Source organism: Corvus moneduloides, chromosome 2 (assembly GCF_009650955.1).
Source record: "Corvus moneduloides isolate bCorMon1 chromosome 2, bCorMon1.pri, whole genome shotgun sequence".
Classification (NCBI taxonomy): Eukaryota; Metazoa; Chordata; class Aves; order Passeriformes; family Corvidae; genus Corvus; species Corvus moneduloides.
In genome coordinates this window covers 110337678-110365190 of record NC_045477.1, presented here as the reverse complement: position 1 = coordinate 110365190, position 27513 = coordinate 110337678, and the positions used below count along the sequence as shown (strand labels likewise).

The 27513-nt window shown below is 39.6% G+C and overlaps 1 protein-coding gene across 2 annotated transcripts in view; it reads right to left on the bottom strand.

Annotated features, from left to right (window-relative positions):
• The window catches only part of PDK3 (pyruvate dehydrogenase kinase 3), a 55283-nt gene extending 28170 nt beyond the window's left edge, over positions 1–27113 (bottom strand). The window contains exons 1-3 of one of the 2 annotated variants that reach the window (XM_032100854.1): positions 26909–27113; positions 7984–8125; positions 1246–1317 (exon numbers count right to left, since the gene is read on the bottom strand). In XM_032100854.1, the coding sequence (XP_031956745.1) occupies positions 1246–1317; positions 7984–8125; positions 26909–27014 (320 nt within the window). In that variant the 5' untranslated portion in view covers positions 27015–27113. The remainder of the gene's footprint in view (positions 1–1245; positions 1318–7983; positions 8126–26908) is intronic. The other variant, XM_032100855.1, reaches the window with a different exon arrangement.
• Between the last annotated feature and the right edge of the window lie 400 nt (positions 27114–27513).

The window sequence follows — 27513 nt, the reverse complement described above, 5'->3', positions numbered from 1 at the left end:
TTTTAATTTCTTAAAAGGTAGTACCTAGAACTGCAGGCAGCATTCCAGCTTAGGACTCACACTGAGTAAACGGTTACTTTCCCCTTGTTCAATAGCACTACAATTCAGTCAGTCAGTGATCCCTATGGCTCCTACAGCTCTGCCATGACAAGGAGCAACAAGTTAACTTGGTACTCCTGCACTTGAGCTTCTCCTACACATATTGGTTGGTACACAAAAGCTAGTGTCAAGACCTCAGATAACATGCCCACAATCAAAAGAGTGAAACACCTGAAATGCGCCACCTCCTAAAACCCTTATTTAACCTAATGTAACATCACCGTTAATGCATCTGAAGTTTGCTGAAGGCAAAGCACCATTTTTGCACAGCACAGGCCACATGGTGCACAAAGAGAGTAAGATATTTTATGAAACACTCTATAAAGCGCTGCTTGATCATACAGGATTTCAGATTTTAAAAAGAAATCCAAAAGACAAACTACCCTAAGAAAGCTAATTAATGGAACAAAAAACCTGCAAGAAGTAATACCCTGAAAGAAAGCTGACTGCTATAGGTACAGGGTAGCAACAGACTTCAGTGCTGGGCAGGTGTGTGTGTGTTTTGGTTGCTTTGTTTTCAAGTCTCTGATGCATATGTTGCACCTGCTGTTCTCACATGTGGGGCTCTTTTCTGTTTTATGTGTACACATTTCAGGCAAACATTCTAATGGTAACTTCAGTATGATTTTGTTGATAAAGAAAATTGCCTAAATTTTCCTTTCTTCTCAAGTAATTCAAGTTATTCAGTGAGCTAGGTGAACACCACTAATTGAAATCCATGAAAAAATCTTTTAGATAAAAACAATGACTGACACATTAGAATGCTTTCAAACTGGGAAAAAAAAAAATCAAACTATTAATGTGTTAACATACTTAATACACAACAGAGCACTAAGCTCAATGTATACTAAAGTGACATTTTAGTCTTAAGTATCTGATATGCAAGTATAGTCTCACATCCATGTTCTTTTCTCAATACAGCCTTGGAGGAAGCATTTCATGCCATTTCTTAAACTACCATCTGCATAAATACAAAATATATTGTTCAAAAGCACTTAGATACCTACATTCTACTCCAAATTACAATTTTAGCTTTTGCCATACCTATTCTACCTTACAAATAAGGTAACTGTTATCCTATAGTACAAAACCGCTTGGTATTTGAGACAGATTATTTTAAAATGAACTGTTATATCAATTACTCACTCATCCAGAACATGAGGATCCTCAGGACTTTTATTTTCATACTCTAAAAGCTCAAGGAAACTCTGCATGTACCTGAAATAACCAAAATTAGAAAGAGAGAATTAAAATACTTAAACCTAAAATACTTTTGAGTTTCTTTAATTTTAACACTACAAGGTCACATAGGATAATAGATGCATAGTACACAGTTCTCTGCAAAGGCTAGAAGTAAGTGGGATGCTGCAACAAAGGGAAAGAAAGCAACCACAATATATTATATTGAGTTAAGAAGTATTACTTATGACCTTACAGTCTGCAATTCAGGATAATTGCTATATAAATCAAACTGAAGTTAACAGGAGCAAAACCTCTCCACAGGTAGGTCTGTAATTTAGGTAGTTTGTCCCTGGATCTTGATTTTTCCGCTCATCGACTCTGTACAGACGTTAGCTTGTTCCCATGTTCCTCAGAGAGCAATCCAACTTTTCCTTCAAAATGAAGCTCAGGGGAACACTCCCCAAAAGGCACACTAACCGGACTGCACCAAGCTGGTCCTCCCAGAGTACTCCAGAAGAGCACACCCATTCACACACTTCCACAGCTCCTTTGTACCTCGGGCCATGCGACACAACCCTCAGTTTCGTAAAAACCTCTCTTACACAACACAGCTCTCTCCTGCTCAGACATTTGGGTCACATGAGATTAACTGAGGCTTAGAGTCCCAGAGGTACCACAGAGGACCCAAATCTGAACCCCTCAACATGAACGTGGCCAGCCTGCTCTGTAGGACACTGGCCTAACACCAGTATAAATTCTGCCACCTCACAGCACTGGGCCCCAGGACCAGGTATCACCCCTGGAGTACGTGCATTAGCAGTACAGATGGAGCTTTAAAGACTACAGAACCAGGACCTATTTCCTGAAGTAAATCACAAAAGGTATCAATCACACGCAGAATCAATAACACACTTAAAAGGGAGGGTTTCGACATTACCCTCCCTTCAGGTAAAGCACTGCCATTTACGATATAATATCAACACTAATCAGATGTTTGTGTCACCAGCTCCAACTCCCTGCAATGGTGAAACAGATTGATTAAAAAAAACAAACCTTTCTTGCACAGGAAAACAACTCACTGAAAGGTCTAAACAGCTAAAGCTAGCACACAAGAAAAGACAACCACAGAGCCTACACAAGGAAAAACCAAAACAAATTACCAAGCCTTTCCTTTAGAGTAGCAGCAACCCAGTAGATTAGGTCAGCTCAACAAAATCACCTATGCATAAGCTCTTTGGGCAGCAGTTCCATGTTAAGACCAGCTTAATGAGGCTATGAAACTCCACCCTGCATCTTCAAGCTACCGTGAAGCTTAATTCAGCACCGTTGCATATGTGACTCCCTTCAGAACCACATACCGCTTACTCCACCCCCATTTCAAGCTGCAGCCACAGGTCACTGTGACACTCCTCAGGGAGACTGACATTTTCAACATGGTCAGCACAGGAACACCAGCTCCTGTCCCTCCATGCCTTTGTGCCCTCCTGCAAACATCAGGAACCATTACAGGAATCTCCCCAAATATTTGTCACTTACAAGTAGGGCATATAGCTGATACCTTTAATATTGCTTATTTTAAAAGATACTATTTTATGCTGCTAAGAGATGGCACCAGTTAACAACCATCACTCTGAACTCGGCTGATTCACATGCAACAATTAACAAATCATGACCATACTCACTCTGAAGAGTGTTCTTCAACCCCCACCTGTCATGATATAATATTATGAAAGTCCTGTTTCTGAATGACACCACCACACTTGAGAAGCAACACAACCGGCTGTTTTTAATGCAGACCTCCTACCATAAATGTCAAGCATCAGCAATCCTGTGCAGACACGAGGATAAAACAGCAGTGAATGCTGCTGGTACTGAAGGTAGATGATACCTGATTTTTGTACTGTGTGGATTTGACTGGTTGCCTGCCATTACTGGAGAAATTATGGAAAATGGCAATGCTTTTCCTTTAGCGTTATCAACAATTTTTACATGCGTCTTTCTGATTCTAAAGAAATTTAGAAATCAAGTTCATTAGTAAAAGCACTGTATCTAGCAAGTTAGAGGGACCAGCTTAAAGAAAAGGTGAACTTCAAATCTAAGTTACCCAAATTTCTTCCAAGCCCGTGACAAGCTAGAAAAAAGTCACCTTATGTCAAACAACCCTAACCCACTGCTCAGTGTCTACCACTGTACATTAGCCAGTCTGGATGTTGTAAGAGACGCTATGTCTTAAGTCTCTGAATAGAAACTCGGAGCTGCAAATGCTGGTACATCTTTTTCTTTTATGCTGGTGTGATTTCCGGTTTGTACACCGAAGTCAGCACCCCCTCCACCCCCTACCCCACTTCCTCTCTACCAAACAGCTCAAAATTAAAGAAATTAAGAGAAAACATATTTAAAATTATATTCATAACTCTGGTCTTAATGACCACCACCATTACACTCGGATGACAGGGGAGCAGTCAGTAATGCATTCCTATAAAAGTGTGTGTGAAAAAGTCATTCCCTTTTCATACAAACCATCTACTGCCTTGCATTTTCTTTTGATTTGAATTGTAGCTGCAGAGAGGGATAAATGAAGGTGGTAACTACAGGATTTATCAAGCAATGAAAAGCAAGACCTTGTGATGTCTAAACATAATTCATACATAATTACAAGCCAGAAAGAACAAAAGACAAAAGTACCAGAATAATGCATGACTTGCTGTGTCATTAATAAATCAATACAACTATACAGAATACAAATCCACAAAAAAAAAAAATCCAGCATATATGAGAAAAAGACAATGTCAGTTATATTTTGCAGTATTTGGTGAGTCACTAAAAACAGAAATCAAAGCCTATGCCCTTCAAACATATTGTCTTTCTGGTTTTCAATTTTTTATCACAATACACTACAATTGGTCAAGCTCTTTGGTTTCAAGCACCCTTTTGCCTTGTTCTTCTGTTAATTACTGCCACATAGATGGAATTCTTGTTAGTCTGCCAAACGCAATAATTTTAGAATGGCACATTGCATACATGAAAGCACTGCAAAAGCCTATAATGTCAACTCTGGGTTTTCTTTTCTTTTTTAATTCATGCAAGATACTTCTGCTTTTTCCCTGATGTGTATTTCACCAAAATTTTCCTTTACAATCATTCTAATACCAAAGCACAAAAAAGATAAAACAAATCTCCATGGTAACACAATCTTGATAGCATAGTCTCAATGTAGAAAACAGAGAAAAAAACAATTATTAATCCCCAAACTGTATGTATTTCTTTAATGGGTCTTTCCCAAGAGAGAAACTTATAGCATATTCCAAGGAAAAGCACTAAAGAAAAATAGAGAAATTTGTCCAGGGCTAAATAAAATGTGAATTTTACATATAACTAACATACTGTGCAAACCTCACACTTACTTTAGGTATTTTATAAGCTCTAACCTTATCCATTGTAAGGTTTTATTGTAACTATTTTCCCTCATCACATTAGTGACCATATCCTTTATTATACAATTCTGCCATATGTACTGTATCCTACCTGCACTTTAGCTATAGTGCCTTCTCAAAGCTGGCCTAAAAAAGGCCCACTTCTTTGGATCAAGCAAGTTCCCCATTAATTTTGAAAAGCTGAAAACAAGGCACTGATTGTTGATCTGTCTGCTGTTTGGAACCATTGCAGCTCACAGCCAAAACATAATAACAAGACAGCGTTACTGTCTTGATTCACTTTATTCCTTCCCTACTCCATGCAAATGATACACAAAAACTAAGCTGTGAACTTGAACTGGGACAGACCTGATGTTTTACCTTTACTGAAATGCAGAACTATTCTTTTTGGTTTGTTCAGAGTTCACTCTCTGGGCAGTGCCAGATTTATTCAGGAAGGTGTAGCTGAGCAGTAAAAAGGAAGGACAGTGGTCTTGTCTCTCCCTCAGTGCTGCACACATCAGGCTGAGGAGCCCAGAAAGGAAAGAGAAAAAACCAACAGAGCACCTTTCCCAAGAGCAATCAAGCACTCAGTTGTAAAATCTGATAGGCATCGAAGCACAGGAAGCAAAGTGCCTCCAGCATGGCCATGGAGATGGATTGGAGAACGAAAGAACAGGCCTTGCCTGCAGCAGGGAGTGACAAAATGAAGCTGCCTCCCAAGGGAGCCATAAAGGGCAAGAAAACAGACAAAATCCAGAATGTTTGATGACTGGAAGCACAGAGGATTGATGGGAAAGGATCCATGCTGTAGTGTAGGCAGGGTTGATTTCTTATTCCTCTATTTACAGAGCCACTTCAATTTAAAAGTCTAGTAAAACCCATCTTAAAGATTAGGACCTTTTTGTTTTCTTTTTCGGCATGCTGGCATTAAGGAATAGATTGGGAATTCAAATGTTAAAGCTCCAGCTATTTGGAGTCTCACCGAAAATACATAAAAAAATAAGTTTTCTAGTGTAAAATGGTAGCAAAAATAAAACAAACATGCTTGTGACTATATAAATTACTGAAAACTAGCAAATAAATATATTAAAGTGAATAATGCATTAAATGTCTTGCTCTCTTGTAGCAAATGTACAACAGATTTTTGTTTGCATATTAATGAACTGCCAAGCTTTCTCAACCTATAGCGTAGTTTTGAAGTGCATCGAGAAGAGGTTTTTTCATTTTACAAGTTCACAAAACAGCTGAACAGCTTAACTTATATTTATTTATTCTACTATGTAAATTCAGGAATCTCACTCTAGGTATCTCTAAACTTTAGATTAAGAAACTATAAATATGTTTCAAAATGTGCTATCAGCATAGCTGCATAATACTCAAGGTCATTCACACTGAAGTTAATAAAATCTTTGTTTTGGTCTTTTTAGAAGATAAATTTAGAAGTATATTTTCCCCAAGGTTCATCATCAGGACTTACAAACTAGAGGTTTGATAAGCAATTAAAAACCTCCGAGCAGAAAATAAAAACTAAGCTCTTTAAATTCAACACCTATAATATCACAGGAAAAAAATGCTACAATTACTGTTATCTTTGACATAAGATCATAAAAATATTCTCACACAATCTCAACAAAAATACTCCTTTCCACAAAAACTGTTAGTTAACTGTGGATCAAAAATTAGAAGAAAATTACAGAAAACATTCTGATTTCAAGCTTCCATCTCTGGGCTTGATGTCCACTCCACCTTCTTCACCACATTACAGTTTGGTATTTTAGCCCATTCAGCAGATAACTATTGGTCTACAGGTGTGATTGTGCAAATCATATTGTCATATAACACTTGATACTGCTTTTTTCATTTGCAGTTTGGGGATTTTTTTCCCTTTTTAATCAGTAGTATCTATCGTGACCATAGAAAGCATCACGTGAGTCCTCAAACATCTTCAACAAAAATTCTGAAGGGTCCCTGCACTCTGAACACCCGTTCAGTTCCTTTGCCAGAGGGATCCAAATGTTGTTTAGTTCTGTGTTGGTAGGGCAGAAGCACAAGCCACAGCACAGACATTTGGACTAGAAGTATTATGCTGCTGTCACTACAGAAAAATTATTTCCTTTTTTCCATTAATCTATTTGTCCACATTTCATTAAAGACAGCTCCACAAGTCAACCAGATTAGAAACACCTAAAAGGCCTACATATTATCTACTCTTTTCTATGTGCATAACAACTTCCTGTGACATCAGACAGACAAGCCTTCAAACCTTGCAAGCCGCCACTTAACCACAAAGTGATTGTGGGGCTCCACAGCATTTACACTCACTTGAAGCACTTCATCACTATACTTGAAGTGGTCATCAAGACATCCAGTGTTAACCTTGCAAAGACAAACACAATACCACACATCCTAATTTATATTTTCTAAGTCTGAAGCTTGGTAAATATGACACCCAGTCAACGTACAGTGAGCACAGAGGCTCTAGGCTTAATGCTATGACTGAACTTAACACAAGCCTACAACACTAGCTGCTTTTACAGTTAAATAAGCTGCTACTCACAAAGGGACTTCTGTTGCATACTGCAAAGATATTTTTACAAAAAGTCTTTGGAAAAGTATTAACTGGTAAATGGACAATAAATACCCCATGAACAACAATTTTTTAGTGCTTAATACATCCAAGGCAGCAGTCTCTAAATCTCACCGAACATGCAATTAGGCTAGAAATTAATTACTGTGGAAAAGATGACAGGACCTTGAATCACTTTGGATCCACACTGGTTATTACAATGGAGATTGTAGTTTACTGGATGACACCAGATTTTTGACCCATTCCATAACTTCCACTGAATACCAGGTTATGTTTTTAAAGATTTAGCAGTGAGAAAAATAGATGAGGTTTTAATTTTCTCTCAATATTTTTGATGAAGGAAGAATACGGAGAAAGAACAGCTATTTCAAGAAGCCATGAGTGCAATACAGTAAGGAATGTCAAAAAAGCTTGCTCTTGGAAGTTACAGATGCATTTTAATTACCTGGGAGACAACAGTATGTTTTTACTAACTCACAAGAGTAACTTGTAAATCCTCAGCTAGGATCCAGATTAGGGTATATACTCAACATCAGACAGAAAAAAAGTGAAACCTCATTTGACAAGACATACTATAAACAATTCAAGGCAGAAAACCAACCGATACAGAAAAATTCAAAAATTCTTTGTTGCGAGCAAAACAACACATACAGTGTTAGTTTTGCAATAGCTTTTCAATCCACTTTTTTTTAAACTTACCAACTCTGCACCAGCCCAACCGAAGGCCTGTTCAGTAAATTATCAGGCAGCAAATTCACTTCCCTCATGGTGTTTGCCAGTCGCACAGGCAGCTCCTTCCGCAGGAACATGTATGAAGTCTTCTCACAGGCATTGTCACGACCTGTCAGTAGGAAGGAAAACCAGATGCCCATTGCAGCAGATCAAATTTTAGACCTCCTAATGTTAGAAGTTTAAAAAAAAAAAAAAAACCAGTTGTGAAAATAAAAGGTTTTAAAGCGATTTCAGTACCCATCTTCACTTTCCTCTCACGAGACACATTTTAAACTTTTTCCTTCCTAGAGCTTAACCCTTTTTGTCTGACATTCTTGCACATTTCACATCATCTCATTTTCTCTCGCATAAATCTCTCATCATAGAAATAAAATTCATCAAATACCAAATACTTGATATTACTTGGAAATATGACGCCAAAATACTAGCTTTTACCAGTACAATTTTTATACTAATGAGCTTTTAAAAAGTAAATGCTGCACACATAACAGAGGGTAAGGAGGGAAAACAAAAGGACAAAACTGTGACAACAGTTTGCTGATGTTTCATGTCACAAGTTGTTCAAACTTAAGTACTTTAACATTTGAGGAGCACCTGGTGAGACCAGCACAGGCTGTCATCCCTCCTGGGATTGGCCTATAAGATTCTCACTAGAGACCTGGAAGGAAAGTCCAGTGCTTATCATCACATTCCCATTTGGAAAGGCCTCAGCTAAGATTATCTTTAACTTTCATTTTTAAAACAGATTTTTATCGAGGCTAGTATTTTGAAAATAAAACATTAAAACCCCCCCGACCATACAGTCAGAAAGCAAATAAATGGATCCAGCAAAATAACAATACCTTCCTGCAGACCTAGTTGTGACAGTCTTCATTCTCTGAAGCCACCCTATACAAATCGAAAGACTGACATGACTAAGAGCAATCTTAAGCTAAAGTAGCTACTAAAGATACCTATAAAATTTTAACTACAAATATTTAAAAGCATAAGATATTAAGACACTTGCCCAAGTAGTTTAGATAGAAGATCAGACCTTACTTAACATAGTTTTTTGTATTTTGCATCATTTAACAAGTGGGTAAAGTCCCCATCATAACTAATTTCTAAAGAGTCCAGGTAAGTTAAATTTTTTAAGAAGTCCATGTTTTACTTGTAATGAACAGCCAGTATTCTGCTTTCATCTAGAAAGACAGCAAATGTTCTTTTGTGATGATAACCAGTTCAACCATCCACAAAATTTCTGAGTGAAGGCATAATGTAAGAGCCACAAATTATGTTCAAGCAAACCAGAAAGTGTTAAAAGCACTGCTAGGTCCATAATCACTGAGATTTGCAATTTGAAAGATTCAAGTACAGTGCAACCAGCACAATCAAGGAGATACTTTTAAAGACAGTCCCATTATAATCACAGAGTTTTCACCTTCTTTGCATAGGTAACACGCATTGATGGATTAGTTCCCAAACCCTGACATTATCTTGGGGAATATGCAGGAAGGATTAGCATTTCCCTTTTTTCTTGCTCATTTAGGTATCATCAATCTGGGGGTCATTAAATTCTGATAGTGCCATCAATTCCATTACAGTTCTTCCAGCAAACATTTGGACCTACTTTACTTGCTCGCATTTTCACATCTCAATTACAAATACACACATCCTGTCAAAATTAAGACAAAGGAAACAAGACATTACATTGTTTTCTGTGAAGCACAGTAATGATTTCAGAGTTCAATTTTTCAAGTAAGTCAGATACCAATTCACCTACAACAGAGGAGAGACACGAGGCTGAACAGCAGGAAAGACTCCCTGGCTTAGCTCAGCCTATACCTTCTGAGCTGGAAAACCCCTCAGAACAAAGACAACAACTGCTTCTTCCCAAGAGTGACTGAGAGCAAGTTCAGTTATTCTCTAGGCAATAAAAAGCAAAATGAAAGACAGCCCATACAGAAAATAAGAAAATTATGAACAAGAACCCATAGCCCATGGATTTGTGCAAGGCAAACAACAAAAGCTGCTACAGGAAAGCAGGACTGGCTGAAAAGATCCACTTCCTCTGCTCCCACATGCAAGGGCATATCTCTATTCAACCTGTCTCACTCCAGCAGCTCTAAACCATCTCTTTAAGGAGCTGCCTTGCCCTGTTGTACAGTTACATTTTAGGTACAGAGCCCTTTGGGGTCCCTTTGCATGCTCAGTGCAGGAAAAGGAAAGGAAGCTCTGGTTTAAGCCTTCCCAGCTTACAGGCTTGCTTCAGCTTAAGTTCAGCTTATCTGTTTGGTTTGGGGCACATGGTCCTTGTATCAGCTTCTTAGCTGCAGTCAGTTTATCTGAGAGCCTCCACAGAGCTGTTTCAGCACGTAGCATCAGGTCAGTTACCTGCCTGCCAGGCAGCATGCAAGAGAGAATGGTACCCACTAGATCAGCAGTAATTAGATACCCTCCAGCTTTCAAAGCAAAAGCAAACTGTGTCCTAACACTGCTCCTTGGCTGCTGTTCCTCACAGCAACACCTGTACAACCATATCCATCAAAAGAAGGGACATCAGACTAAGTAAAAAAACCCCTTAGTCTGTATGTTAGGTATTTTCTTAATATAATTGATCATAAATTACATGACAGTTGCATGTATGATAAAGTAAGTGTAAGTTCTAAACATATTTCCAGAAACAGCATTCTAATAAGCTGCAATGAGACTTCTGCAGGTTTAGCCTACAGTCACATTTAATTTTTTTTCAAAGGCTGGCTTTAATTTTGATCTAGTCATTCCATCTATTTTTCAAAATATACAGCAATCTTTCTTGATTTTTTCTGACTCCAGCTGGGTCAATACACGTTGCCAGAATCAGGCTTTTGTTTTAAACACCAGAGGCTAAAATCAGCCCAAATCTATCAGTTTCAGTTGAAGAGAATTTGAAATCACACTCTCAGGGTCAAAGCGAAAGTTAAATTTGTGAATAATCCCTCCTTGATTTACACTGCAATCCTCAATACATTACTCAAGAATACAAATATATGCTTCCCATTGTACGAATTCAAATGGAAGAATGAATAGTCATCCTATGCCCTAGTGGAATCTACACTGCACTAGGCATCAATGGCTGTATTTAGTTTTATTTCCAAAAACTTGAAACTCTTTAAAAGTATGCTTTTAAAAATCTGAAAACGGAAATACTAGAAAACTCAAAGTGAAACATTTCTTATCCACAAAGCCAAGAAGAAAAGAAAGCAAGGAAAGCATCTCATGATATATAGGGTTCAGAATTTTGCACACACCACCACCATTTGTTTCCCACTGTCTGTAAAACAGCAAGATTTGATTGCAATTGAACAATAATGCAGTTTTGTGGCTTTAAGTGGAATAATTGTGCAGATCAAATTCTTAAGTCAGGCACTGAAACAAGTTTCTTTCAGTAAGTATCACATTAAGGCAACAAAAAGAACAAACCAGAGAGATAAAACCTCTTTGTTACAGGTCTGCTCTACTGCAGGGAACAAAGCAATCCCATACTATTCTTCCTGGTAGAAAATAACCCTGCAAAGTAATTACGTTTTCTAAAAGATGGTGTCAATTCAGGGTCAAGAGGCTAGATTATCTACAGATTTTTACTCATAATGAAGTTACACCTTCAAGGTGACTAAAAAACTCCAAAATCATAGCTACAATGCCTGCAACTTAACCCAGAATTTGACCCAACAGGATAAAGGAAAAGCATGCATAAAATATCCCACTCTACCGGTAAATTACATGAATTTCTGAGCATCTTCTAAAAACATAGACGGATGTAACAGAAATCAAGGTAACAATAATAAAACAGTCTGTGACAGAGGAATGAGTGAATCTGATGGATTTACCTAAGAAGAAATAGATAAAGAACACAGCAATGTTCTCCAAGGCCTCAACAGTTCACTACAGAGGAGGCACCAGTAACCTTGTCCTTCAAGAACCAAACAAGCATTAGACTCAAACTGCAGAAGACTCAAGTCTTAATATGCAGAAACTTCCTTCATGGTAAACACTGTAAAAGAGAGCAACCTGATCTGATTTAGGCATCTCTTTTACATCTCTTTAAAAAAAAAAAAAAAAAACTGCCAAAATTACATTAAGCTAGTTGATTCAGTCTCTGAAATGAGGTTAAACTGAACACTGCCTAACATTCTTTGCAGCCCTAATTCTCTCATGACCCAAGAGGAAGAAACTGATCACTTCATATTTTGTCAATATGAAACCCACAAAGAGAAAGCAGTGCAATTTTGCACAGGGAAACAAGCAAAAAGTGGGAACTCTGAAGCAAGTCAGAGTTAGCAAAAACACAGCACAGACTGCATAAAGTTATACAATAATAGCTACTTTGACAGAAAAGAGACAATGAAAAGCAAGGTATTTATGAAGGAACTAATCCTCAAGTTATTACTACTGAACGCATAGCTAGCACAAAAACTGAAAGAAATGTCAAGTGTCACCAGAGGTTTAAAAAAAGAAACTGTTTAATAAATGTTCTACCACCTTCAATCTTCTGAACAATCTTACCTGTCTGGGCTCATCAGTCACCCTATACAGAAGTCACATAGAAAAACTTATTCGTAGCCGCTGCTCTGCCACTTTCAAATCTTCAGCTCAAAACTAACACCAAAGAGAGACTGCAATGCCAATCTCGAGACTCTTTCACTTAAGAACAAGTCAGTGTAATGGACTGACAACAGTCTTCAACACCGCAAAAATAAGAAAATACATCAGTAAAACAAAAATCTAAGCAGCAATCTTCTGGACTTTACATCGAAGCAAGGTCAGTGAAGAATATTCTGTGGACAACCTTCAATGTCAGCCTTATGCATGACAGACACAGGGTTTGTAAAAATACAGTGGGAATGGTACCTGTACAAACACTGCTGCATTTGGAATGGTCACTGTTCACGAGAGTCAATGTTGGTAGATTTGCTTATGCAGTGAAATATGATACACCTGAAGAATGATGTGACTGCCACCGCACAAGTTTAAGTTGAAAATATAAGTAGACTTATTTAAATAAGAGTAACACATTAAAATTTCAGAAAAAGCTCACCCAGAATACAACATTTAATATTAAATCAATTTTTCCAGATATGAAAAAGTGTTACATGCTTCCACCAAAAATGAGTCATGCCAATTATTCAACTAGACAGGTATCAGAGGGAGAAAAAAATTTAAGAAAAACATGTTAATAAAACATGACCCAGAACCTTTGAGGTAGCACAGGTCACAAAAGCAGACTTGAAATGCATTAGAACTTCTAAATGTAATGCCATCAGAAGGGAAAAGATTAAAAGTGGAATGTTTCAGGGTTATACATCAATGTTATCACTGGTGGATCTTCCATTCAGAGGAAACTCAGGAAACAGAGTTCTACTCTCAGTTTTCTCTACTACTCTCTTTTCTCCTCTCTGGATTCAACTCTTCTCTAACATTTACTCATCTCTTCTCTTTCTTACTTTTACCTTTTACTCCACAGTGCTAAGAAACGGAAAACAAATTAGACAACTCTTGCAAAGCTGCACTTAAACCAAACTTTTGTTCTGGGTCCTGCAACAAGAGGCATGAACAATGCAGAGGCTTTTCACACACATGCAGCAGGCCCTGATCCAGTTCTGGCAAATTCTACAAACTGACAGAGCAATACTGTACTGTCCAAGATCCACTTTACAAAAGGATTCATTCCATACAGAAGGCTCCACACAAACCTCCATTTTGCTGCAGAAGAGGGCAGAAATGCAGCATGAGATCATAAACTCTGGTTCCAATGTTCTCAGTTCAGCTGCCAGATTCCCACATTCATGAATACCTGTTTGAGAACAGACTCCAGCAACAGTCCTTCACAATGATGATCAAAGTCACCTAGCTCACAAACCTAATACAGTTGTCACATCCCCAGGTTGTCACTGGACTGCCAAGGTCACATCATAAAAGCATCAGTAGTTTCTGAATATTGACACTCGTCTGTCAGAGGAGGCAGGAAAAGAAGAGACCAAGTGCTCTTTTCAGTCTTTTCACTGCAGGCAGAGGTCTAGTTCTCTCCAATAACTACGTATCGAACACCAGAGACAGACACTGTACTACTCTAAGACTCAAAGTCCCACCTGTTGTCTACCAGAGACATGAGACTTTATCCAGAATTCCATAAAAACAAGATCAGAAACCACTACTGTTGCTTTTAGATAGGGCAAAACAAAGGAAGAAACACAGGAAAACAGGAGTGATCAACCACATATACTGTCTTCTCTTGAGCTTCCAGAATGTTTCATAGCTCCTGTATAGGCAAACAAAACAAAGTGAAGCAGAAGGATGAAGAAATCTTCAAAAGAATATGCAAAAAGATCAGTGCATCAGAGCAGACTGAGCAAAAGCTAAAACTAATAACTTGCTGCTGAACGTAGGAAAGCAGAACTTAAGAACAGTTGAATTTCAACGATGTTTGCACAGTCCCAAGAAATGTGACTACAAAACAAAACTCAGCAAAACAAGCCCAAGTCCAAAATCCTTCCTATTCCCCAATGGGAATGATTATATTTTCAGCATACTCTTTAGATATTTATCTCACCAAGCACTAAAAATACCAATCCCACAAAAAGTATACAGGGTTTGTTTGCTTGGTACCAGACAGGGCTTTGTAAACCCCAATGAAGATGATGAAGCAAGTGGAAAAAGCACACACAATGTAACAGGAGATGTTGACTCTTGTTTACTCTCACTCCCTACCACAAACTGCATCCTAGAAACCTGTATTTTGAAACTGGACCTGCCACGCTGTGCTACAGAATAGCAACCACAGCCTGCACAGCTGTTCCGACATAGGTAGCCTGCAGACGGAGGGTCTGAAATTTAAGAATCCAAACCACACTTCCTCAGGTATTCAGCCTCTTTTTAGACACATCAGGACTAAGCTTCAGCCCAAGTTCCATTACTGCTCTCTAAGGCTAATTCCACCAACCCTTGCAATTATTTCATGGAAGTGTCCTGTTTTATGGGCATGCTTCACTTGGCACATATGATTGGCACGTTAAGAGACTGGTTCTATGTCAGTAAGGAAACCAGAGAAATTCTGAAGTTTCAAAAAATGAAACGTGAAGATTTAAAAACAAAAAATATTTTTTACATATTACTGAACTATAATAAACATATCACTTTTATGAAGTCAATTAAGTTGTGTCAAACAACTACTGCCAGAAAACCAGCCTAAAGCCAGAGGAACTGAAGTCCGCAAGTAATCTTTCCCAAATATTTGTTTATCTTCTTCAGCCCAATTCCCATGACTAGTTGGGCCTTTTCAGCCTAAGGGAAAGCACACTGATAGGGGTGCTTGAGTCTTCTCAATCTACATGGTTTATGTTCACAGATGAGAACTCAGTTGTTACCACTGTATGGCCATTGATTTGCACTCTGTGCCATTCCACTGCTAAGTGCAATCCAAACTAGGGAGCTCATGTTATTTACCCTTCCAGTTAAAACTTTCCAACAGTCACGTGTCACAGCATATGGATAAAACAAGGGCTGAAGTACTGAAACAGTTGAGCTTAATAAACCATTTCCAATTTATGCAATTCAACTAATGACACATTCAAGCTTTGACTGGCAGGGTAACTGCAATGCTCACTTTCTGCTCTAAAGGAAAATTTCAGTACAGCATTCATCAGGAGAATACATTAGCCTATACCCTGTTATCTGAATGACCAGACCAAATCTCATTCATAATCAAGGTCTAGACTTTTGAACTTAAGAAGTTAAAAAATAAATACAACTACTCTTGAATTTATATACAGAAAAACATACTTATCTCCACTTATTTCCAAAACCCCTAAGAGTGAGCTGGTTTATATCTTATGTGTATTAATTACTATGTCCATGTTAAGGAATACCACTGGCATCGAGAAAAAGTCATTTCATGTTTTCATATAAATGCAGGTAAAGAAAAAATGTCAGCTAGCTGTCCTTAGCACAGCAGGACAGCTCAACATGGAGTGAATCATTACATTTACTATCACATTAGCTATACACTAATTTAATAATAAATAATAATAACAACAATATATGACTTGTGAACTCCAGTAAGCCTGTTTCAAGTAAATGGTGCTCTGAATGAAACTGACTGTGCTGGAAAGCAGCTTAACTTACTGCTGAACAGAAACAACAGGAGGAATTAACAGATGCACAATAAACTGCAATCACTGATTTTAACTCCTAAAGCCACAGCCTTCCTGCCACAGAAAAGACCCAAGTGAAGACACGTCTGTCCCTCTCAAGAGGAATGGATTATCAGAAAACCACTTGTCAAAGCTGTAAACCAGCACCATGTACTGTTAAACAGAACAACCCAAATTAAAATAAAAGCGTGAATTTTTAACATAAGCTTCCCTGATCTAAAACTAATGTTTAGCTGCTTACCACTCACTTCTAACGAAATAATTTTTTGAGTATTTTAATGCATTTGCCAAGAGACAACACAGTAACCAAAAGTACCTATAAAGTTTAACGCAGAGGCACTCAACCAATTACCCACAGGCTGTATTATTTTTAGACATATAGACCCAAGGCTGTCTTTCCTTTGAGCAATTTGGGAGTAGACTGAAAGTCAGGTGAATCATTTTAGCACAAAGCTTTGTCTTGCTGTATCATAGGCACTCCCCACAGAAAATGACAGGCAAAGAGCCAAAACATTCTCAGGAGAAACCATGGCCCTGATCAGGTTCCTGATCTTAGAACTATCTCTGCAAACCAGACTCCTTCCCTAGCCAGGCACAAGGGGCTTCTAAAACAGACAAAACCAAAACAACGTGTCTCTTCAGACTGTATCAGCTCCTCTTCCACCAGCACTCCTGAGCCCTAAGCAGGGAGCAGCCAGTCAGAGCAGGTCAGAGGTGCACAGCAGCCCTGGCCTCCACTGCCAAGGGGCTCTGCGGCTTTCAAACAAGAGATCCTGGACAAAACAAATCTCACGTTTTGCTCTGGTGAGACTCAAAATCTTAAAACAGATCTAAAACTTGGTTTTTTAGATGTAGATGAGGCTTAAAGCACCGAACCAAAGAAACCTTATTCTCCTTTTGTTGCTCTGATCAGCATCTGTTACAATAAACTGACCAGAAAAGATTGAGTTTTGCTTCTTGGGTCTTATAATCACCTTTTCCTCCCATAAGAGGTAAAAATCTGTTTCACATTGAAGATTATAATTAGATGTTCCAAATTTTTAACACTCTCCCTAAGCTCTCACAACTTTGACAAATTCCTTCCTAACCTTTATGAAAAACTTCCATAATTCTCTCTAACCATTCCAGAAAAATACAAGTCCCTGCTTTATCCTTTAGTTCCTGTAAACCTGCCAAAGGAAAAGCTATTCCAAATCCCCAGCATAAATAAAATTAACGTTCATGAGCAAAGACACACACAGTTAAAACCAATTACATAAAAATACTGCCAATACCACATGCTCCAGTTTCCCTTTAGTCTCACCGAAGTGAAACGCATTAGACTGTTAAACATCTTGTTTCAAAACACTTTTGATAATTAACAAACCACATTACAAAAAAGATTAGAGGATTCCTCTATGTCATTGCTAGTTATCAGTCAGAAGGTATTTTTGCAGTCTATAAAAATCTTGCAGAAAAGCATAAACAAGGACTAAAACAAACAAGTAGCAGTTAAAATGTAGATTATTTTTAGCAAAAAAATTCTGCTTGTCGATTCACAGTCTTAAACCCAATTCTGAAAAACACCAACTGTAATTTGCACAAGCCTACTATTTTAATGAATTAAGTCAGTGAAAGTATTTATAACTCTGTGTCACTTTTTTTATATTGACTACAAACTAACAGAAAATAATTTAAACAGAACAAAGAAATGTAAGAGAACGTCACATTTACATAGAAAGGTTTAAAGGAAACAGGAGCCAATAAAATAGCCTCTTATAACACAAAAAGCATCAGAAAAAGGAGAACTATGCCTCAAGAGTCACAGTTCAGTGCTCTAATTCATCCTTTCAACCTAACATTTCCAAAAAGAAAAATTACATTTAACTGACTCCAGAAAAACACAAAAAAACAAATGTACTTTTTAAAGGGTAAGTAGTAGCCTCTAAAATACTGCAGCAGTTTTGAGAAAAAGGTGGCTTTTAAAAAAGGCCATTATATTAAGCATAGCTGGCAACAAGAAAAGCTGTTCTAATATAGTAACTGTGGAATTAGATAAAACAATCCCTAAATCTATGCCTATGGTGGATGATGATGATGGATTATATTGATGGATTATTATGATGGCTTATACTGATTTGAGTTATGGAGGACTGGAGACATACCATTCACTCTTCACAACACAGGCCTGTGAAGATCAATGACTGCTAGTGCAACATACGTATTAATAGTTCTTCATAAACATTTGTACTGAGCTGGCTGCTGGAGCCAGTTCTCCTCACAGTGCCCCAGAGGGCGCTGTGCCTTGGAGCTGTAACTCGAAGCGCTGCTGACACAGCCGTGTTTGGGCTATGGCTGAACAGGCCCTGCATAGCATGAGGGGTTTCTCTCTCCTGCACTCAGTCCCTATCCCAGCAAGTAGGATTGGGGGTGGGTAACAGGCTGGATGGGGACAGAGCCAGGAGAGCTGACCTGAGCTGGACAAAGGGCTGCTCTATATGACATGATGCCATGCCCAGCAGTAACAAACTGGCTGGCTTTGTCACCCAAGATGTCCATCACACAGTGTCTGGCTGAGCACAGCTCTGCTCCTAGGGGTGGTGAGTGACTGCCCGTGCATCACTTGTTTCTCTTCCTCTTTGCTTTACTTCTTAAATTGTCTTGTTCTTAATCCATAAGTTCTCTCATTTCTGCCCTCCCTATTCTCTCCCCACGCCAGTGAGGGGTGGAAAGAGGGGAGCAAGCACCCAGCTACTGGATGGGGTCAACCTACCATAACACTGAACAGCTATGATACAACAACCTCACCTTGAAGTTAGTCCATTATTTTGTAATTGAGGGGGTTTTTGTTTGTTTGTTTTTAATTAAGAATGTCACATGGAGCTGTGCCAAAACTTCATAAAAAGCCAGATACAGCACCTACTGCTACTGCCTTAGCACACACCAAATTAACTTGGAAATCAGACCAGGCCAACACAATCTTTTGTCTCTTTACTACCTTATTATCTCTTGGTGCTTATCTATGTGTTACTTCATTATCAGCTCCATCACTTTTTCAGTTACTTCAGTCAACCTGACTTAACTCTAATCTCCTCCTCTTCCTCTCCCCTGAAAGACAAACAGTGTTTTTTCCCATTTCCACAATACTGGGGCCATCCATTATTTCCATGAAACCCGTAAGCACCAGCTGTGCTGCACCAGGCCGCACACATTTGCAGAAGAAAGTGTTCAGCTACTCACAACACACAGAACCGATTTACTTCTGCTGGAACCCACTAGGCCAAGAGGATCTAGACATATTGCAGCTGATCTAAAATTTGGGCCAGGGGAGAGTTGTGATTTCCTTTATGTTTCTGGATACAATTCATCTTTTTCTGAAGACCAAAGCAAAGATGAATTCAACAGTCTTTATCATTATGTACTTACTTTCATCAAGTAAATGTTTCACTTCTGCATTCTCCCCAATTACTTTAAACTATCTCAACATCTTTTTATCTGCTTTTCTATCCCATGACTTCTCACCTTGGCTGTTATTTGTACTGCAACCTAAGACAGATGTCCTTGCTTCCAGCTTTCATATGATGTTTTTTAATCAACAGTATTTCTGGACTTCGTAACACTGCTCTACTGCTCCCCTATCTTTTGTCTGCATCAGAATTGCTCTTTCTCAAACTGACACATCATCTTATACTCCTCCTTATATCTTAGGAGAGACCCTACCAACCTGTTTTCTCGGCTTGCAGAAGTTATGCTATTTTAAAATCACTGGCTGTCAGTTCTTCCATTCCAGAGAAGGAATGCTATCAAATTCATGTCCATTTTAATTAAAGTTTAATCTCAGATTTTCAGGTGTCTCCTTATTAGTTTTAATCTACTCTAAAGCAGGCATTTCAACAATTTCTACCAGTTGCTAGAAGAAAAACATGTCCCATTCATTCTTAGATCTTCAAGAGCTACAAATCCTATCTTTTTGTCCTTCCAGAAAGAAGCTTCCCAAGCCCTCAATTTCTATCAGGCAGCATTCTCCATTGCTTCTGCTTCGCTAAAAAGAAATAAACAAACCCACTGGCATTGTTTACTGCTTCATGCAGATGAGGAGTTCTTGTCCTCTCTCTATCACCCAAGACATTCAGCTGTATGCTTACATGCCATACCAGCTTCAGGAAATAAAAAAAACCTCAAGCATGCAGACATGCACATGTGCAGGGAAACATCATCTCCCCTTCCCAGCATCCCAAGACAGACGACTGCACAGCTCCTCTGATCAGCCCACAGACAAATGGAATACAGATTGAGAAATTTTTGGCTGTTTTGGGAAACCAAACTCAAGCAATTCCATCAGCTGAAGGATGCTCACTTGTAAACTACTAGGCCATGCTTACAGGCAAGAGTGGCCAGCCAAACCACCTACTGAAGGCAGAATTTTCAGTGCTTAGGCTTTATGAGGAAGAAAAAAAAAATACCTTGATGATCCAGTTTGATCATCTACAGCAATTTATGGAATTTGTACTGTAACTATACTAGAATACTGAATTCAGAATATATATAAAATCTCAATTACACTCAGAAATTAAGTATTCCTTTATTGAATAAACAGCCTGTAAAAGTGACTGATACAGATAATTCTGTATACGAAATGCACCACAGTCTAGTATTACACAATACTCCCACACACAAATATCTCTATCATATCACAGTTTAGTAGTGACTGCTGAACAAAGTTACCTAACCACAATGACTCTTCCAGACCTTCAAAACAATCAATATTAGGCCTTATAAAACCCTTCAATATTATATATAGTATTGGAACACCACTGCCTGCCAGCAGCTGGCAGTTGTAAATAGGAACAGGTTATAAATAACAGTTGCATCAAAAAGGCTTCCAGCTTACTTGCTGTGCTACAGCCCCTTCAAAGAAAACCCTTCTTAATGTTATGAAATGCAAACTTTATCCATGCCCAGATCTAGGGAACGAAGGACTGAACATGGAAAGGTGATAACCACAAAAGAATTCAAGAACAAAAGCAGGCAGACAATCCAGCTTGCACATCCAGCTGTCACTGTGACCAAAGGGTAGCCTTTCAAGGTAAAAACTAAACAGCAGTGAAACAATCTTATTCCAACGTTCCACAAAACTCCTAAAGGGATGCTATTTAAAGCTCTAAAAGACATATCTGAAGAACAATACTGAAAATTCTGGAAAAGCCACAGAAGTTAATTCCATGGTATTTTCATAAGGCTTGAAATAGCTCATTTAATATATTTATCTTTACAAAATCAAGAAAGATACTCCACCACACTGTACATATACCACACAGTGAAAATATTCCAGGCATCAAAGGATCCCAACCTACCAACAAAAGCTCTAACAAAACTGCTGTATGGAAGCTGAAGCCAGTCAGATGAAAATGAAAGACAGTAATGCCTGACTAGCATTAATCTTCCTGATCCCACTCAGAGGTCAGCATTCCAATGGTTAACATTTGGGCTAAGAGGATTTTTTTTTTTTTTTTGAAGATGTATTTAAATCAAGTGTAAGGTTTTAAGGACCATACACAAAGAGCAGTAGAAAAAGCACAGCTGAAAGCAATAAATAGCAGGTAATCATTTAATATCTTTTAGCCCTGAACTTTTTAAGTCCTGTAGATGCACAGTCTCTCCACTAATGTTCTATTAAAAAAAACCAAACAATTAAAATCTTCCAGTATCTTTTTGTGTACAAAAATCTTCCAACAGCCATCTTCCATAAGAAGATTAGTAATTATATTTGGAGGCATAAGGCAGGTTTTGATCTCTACTTTCCTACCTCCACATGTTGTTGTTGTTCAAATTGTATCTGCCAGCTACCTCTCCAGTGGCAGGCTGTCAGCTCAGATCCATGCCTCTACCAAGAAAGCGACATGAAGCATTAACACTCTTGCAAAACCCCAATCTCATCCTGCTCATACAACTGGCAGCCACCAACAGCAATGCCGATACCTGGTTTGCTCTTTATATCCCTTTGGAAGGGGCCTACATGTTGCCCCAAGACAGGTAAATTTAATAGGTACCACATAAATGAAACAATTTCATGTCAAAAACTGTATTTAAAAAATGAGAAGGATCTATTGATCATATTTTCCTCCAGATATGCCCCAGGGCATAACAGTTCCATGCACTCATTGTGATTATCTGCTGCATGCTCAGCTGTTCTCAGTACAGTAGAATTACTAAATTACAACCTTTGTGATATTTTTCAATGCCACTAACTGCAGCAGTCACCACAAATATTTTGATTATAACCTACAAAATCAGGATCTCCTAAGTCACATTCCACAACAAGAATTCACTGTGATTCACTATCTTCTGTCTTAAGCACAAGCACAGCTTTTTTATCCAAACCCATTAGTAACTCTGTGGTACATGTATACTAATATATGACAAGTTCAAAGAGCTAACAAAAAACCAAGTGTAACCCCATAGGAACAAAATTCATCCAAAGCATTTCATTTGAAACATGAAACAAAAAGGGCTAGGTACAGCTGGCCAAGAGAGCTTCAGTAGTAAACAAGCCCCAAAAGCAGATGGTTCGTGTTTCTGACAAAACACACCTCAGACTCATCGGTCTCAGACACTTGGTCAGCTGGGCACCAGCAATGAGAGGATTACATGAGTACAGTATCCTGGCACGCGTTCACAAGACAGCACTAGCACAGCTTCAAATGACTCTTTCATGCATAATCGAAGGATTACACCATTTACACTTCACTCATGTCTTCATTTGTGCTTAATTATATGTAACCTTTGCAGTACAACCATTCATTTGACAAAACATTTGTCAGTAACTTTACTGACAGCTGAGGTACCCCGACGATGTGAGCAAGCAGCTGTGTGGAGCTTGCCAGCCAGGGCAGGGTTCAGCACTAGTGCAGCCCTCCAGGGCTGGCTCACACCAAGGACAGGCTGCAGGGCACGCACCAGGAGCTCACGTCTCTGGGTGACTTTTTTAAATACCAGGACACTCTCAGAAAAGCAACTCTACTTTCCTCAAACAGACAGGTTATTACTTCCCCAGGCAAGGGATTGGCCAACTGGTTACCCACGTGTGTGATTGCTCGTTAAGAGTATTGGGTATTTTGGATTAACCTGTCACTCTCTAAGGCCCACCCTACATGCTGAATCCAATCTAAATTGAGATGCTCTATCAATATGAATCTCCAGAATGGGCTTTTTTTTTTTTTTCTCAAACAGTCTAGCCCCCAAAATGTACAAAGATCCATGGACCTAAATGTTAGATGACATCTCTACTTCCAAGTTCATTTCAGAGAAGATATTTTAGTAATTAATTTAGTCTCGGTCATAAAGGAACACCTGCACTTAGAAATCGACCAAAACAACTTTCAGAGGAGCTACACAAGTTTGGAACTACACAACTGAATCCAATTGGTAGGTTTTGTATTTTTTTCCAGAGCAGAATAATTATTGAGGCCTGGATAAACCTGGAGTGACATGCTAGCATTAAACAAGGTCAAAATTTGTTTATATTGAAACACACTTACAGAAGGTCACTCTTTTGCGAAGGAACGAGATTGCACAAGAATCTTGGGAAATACACTTCGTAAAAAAAGAAACTGCCTGAACAGAATTCAGGAGCATGCAAACAGAAAATGTACACACAGAAAAAAGTAAAAAAGCTGCACAGTGTGAGCACTCAGACTTTCTTACACAGAGGTCCCAAGCCCATGGCACAGTAACCTCTGACACACTCACGGCAGCTACAAAGACAGCTGCAAGCTCAACAGAACATGGACACAAACAGGACTCAGCTACAAAAGCCAAGAGAGTGTCACTGCTTTAACTACTGCCTTCTGGTTTGCTTCACACGTTCTTAATACTAGCAAGCTACCTTAAACAGACAAACTGTCTCTTATAGTGGTTTAAACAGCTGAATTAAGCAGAGAAAGTTTTAAAATAAACATCATTAATTTATATCACTGGAAAGGAACAGAGACTCTACAGCCTCACTATGCACACAACTATGTTCCATACAACCCACACTGTTAGCCAGTAAGTAAAAAAGCCCAAGCTGTACCTCAACACACATTGCCACCAACTATCTCTGAAGAGAGTCTTCAGCTCACAAGAAATACAAAGTTTCTCCCCCCCAGCTCACCACAGTTTTACAAATTTGTAAGTCAACTTAGTCTAAATCAGTATCACCAATACAAAAAAAAAGACATAAGGGACACACTGCAGTTTCATTATTGTCAGAAATTAAGTCAAAAAACTTTCTTCACATAAATCCGAATCACAGTAAGTGCAAATTCCATATGAGAAATATACATCAGACAACAAAACCAGACTGCCATGAGAGAGTTATTCACACATTTCCTTTGGGCTTACTCTTCTTCAATATTTGTTGAAAATTCACTCATGTTTTTGTAAAACAAGCACTACATTCATGTAGCTCAATTAAAAATACTGTTTCTTTTGAAGCGAGACAGTAAGTAGCCTCTATAAGCTGACCACAAAACAGTGTCTTCTTCCCATCAAACATTCTTACAAATGAACAAACACAACTGAACTGCACCTTGAGTATCGTGCTCCTTTATGTTTGGCATATTTGCTCTCTTGACTACTTGTATCCTGTGCCACCAGGAAATTCTTTTTTGGCTAATTCAGATATAAGTAACACAGTTCCCCGACATGGTGCAAGTTGTCCAGGCTTTCCACACCTCAAGTGGGAAAACTTTTGCATTATCACTTACATTTTGATATTGATTTTTCCTCTAGGCCTCTGAAGACTCTGAACTTGAAATTACCCAAAGCTGTAAACATTTAGGATCACATCAGTTAAGTAACTACATTGGGTTTAATGTATTTGCTTAAACTGCTGTAATTTTCCTACTTGAGTTTTCCCAAGTAAATACAGGCACTAAAGAGTAAGTAAGTGGAGATGTTAAGTGGCCCGTAAGACTTATTAAGATCAAGGTGATAGGTTTAACAAGGTTGATACAACATAAAACTACTAATTTTAGAAACTCCTGGTGACCTTCCAAGACTAAACCATAGACTTTTTTTTCTTCAGAGGTTTGAAATGTCAATGACAAGATAGCTTCCCGTCAGCCTTAAGACACGAAGAGCCTTAAATACACAGCCACACACACACAAGAGTCCAATGACACATCCAGTGACAACTGGAGCACATCTGAAGAATAGGGCTGGCCAGGCCATAACGTCCTGTTCTCACTCTGTTCATTTCCAGTGACATAAGCCAGGCTTAGAATTGTGTAATAAAACTACCACTTTCTGCAGAATCACAAGACACTTTTCTAACTATAAAGTAATACAGACACTACAATGTTAAAACAAACACAGCATTATGAAAAGGCTCCCGCAGAAGAGATGTCCAAAGGCAAACAGTCATGCAGGACAACACAGAACTGTAGAAGTCCTTACCAAAAAGCAAAGTTTTGTCAGAACATCCAAGGCATTAATGCAAATCCTGAAATCTTTACACCTCTCTAATCACAACTGAAAAGACTCACAAAAACCAGTATTTCCCCAGCAACAAATTACAAACCCATTTCAAACAGGCAATGGTGACACAATTTGTTTAGTGCCAAGGCTAAAATAAAGATATTCTAAGTATTAGGCCATTGCTCTTGCCAGTACAGAAAGATACAGCCTAAGAATCACCAATACTAAAGAAGAAGCCCAGCAGCACAGGAAGGGGTGGGAAGAGATAACAAACTCAGGTGAGTGGAGACCAGAGAAAGAAAGCACAGCTTCTAGTCAGGTTCTCCTTTAAGTGAACACAAGGGAGTTTGGGGGTTTTTTTTAATGGTACAAAACCCTGTTTCATTGAAACACTATATCAAGCCCATTACTGGCTTTCTGTACTTACAGCATTCTTTCACAAATACCACTGCCATAATTGTTCAATTGTATCCACTTTTAATCACTTTGTGGCTGAAATCTAGCTCATTTTTGTCCTTTTGTACCTTTACTGTAAGAGTATAATGAAGGAACACTCTGTTAAGCTTCACGGTGTTACACATGGCCTCTACATTTACTCTACCAGCAATATTTATGTGATAATAAAATCTCAACAACTCATGTGTCAGAGAGCAAGAGTCAAATAACCTCCGATACAAATATGGGTTTATCGTTATCTAGATGGAAGCAGGTTTTTTAACAGCAACACAAAGCCACTCCTGGATTTCATTTCAGGGCTTCTGAAAAGAAAAATGCTATTTATCATCAGCAACACTTCCTGAAGTGTTCCTGAATTTCGCACAAACAGGTCTCCTATACAAGTGCGGTTAAGAGTTCATGTCCGAGCTTTAAGTAAGCCGATCTCTGCACGGCAGATTTAAATCTTCACGCTCAACACCATTAACTTACTCTCTCCTTTACTCGCTAAGCTCACAAAACGTCAGGTCAGGAACCCTTATTTTGATCCGCATTCCCACGGTACCCGTGACAGGGGATAACGCAAGAGGGGCAAGCCCGCCCCTCCTGGCCCCTCGGCGAGGCGAGCAGCGGCTGTTTGCTGGCCACCGGCTACCGACAGCGCGCACGGCCGGGTGTCAGCGCGGGCCCCGGGCCTGCGGGGCCGCCGGGCCGGGCCCCGGCCGCGCTCCCGATGCGGGCCGAGGAGCCGCGGCCGAGGGGCCGGGGCCTGCGCGCCAGCCGCCGCCGCCGCTCCCGGGGAAAGCCGCCGCGACCCCCACACCCCCTCACCCCGCGGCCCCGGCACTCACCGAAGTCGAGGAACTGCTTGATGGAGAGGGGCGAGGGGGAGAAGCGCGAGTAGTACTCGATCTGCTTGGGGATGGGGCTCTTGAGCAGCGCCCCGCACAGCCGCATGGCGCGGCCCGCCCGGCTCCGCTGCGCTCCCGCCGGCAGCGGCTCCTGCCCGGGCGCGGCCGCTCCGCGCCGCCCGTCGCGCTCCGCGGCCCGGCCCGGCCCGGCGGGAGGGGCGAGCGCCGCGCCCGCTCCGCGCACGCGCACGTCGGCGCGGGGGGGGCGGGGCGGGCGAGTGAGGGCCGCGGGAGCGGAACGGGATCGTGTGGCGAGTGCCGGGTGCCTCAGCCGGTCCTTGGGGTCGCAATCACTGGCTCAGTTAGCTTGGAAAAGACCTCTTGGATCATCGAGTCCGGCCTATGACCGAACACCACCGTGGCAACTACACCATGGCACTGAGTGCCACGTCCAGTCCTTCTTTAAACACATCCAAGACGGTGACTCCACCACCTCCTTCTGTTGTCCACAAAAATCGGATTCATCACCTGTTGTGTGGCAAGCCAATAATTACACGCTCAAGGCAGACATTAATTACTCTACTTCAGAGTTGTACAAGCCTGGG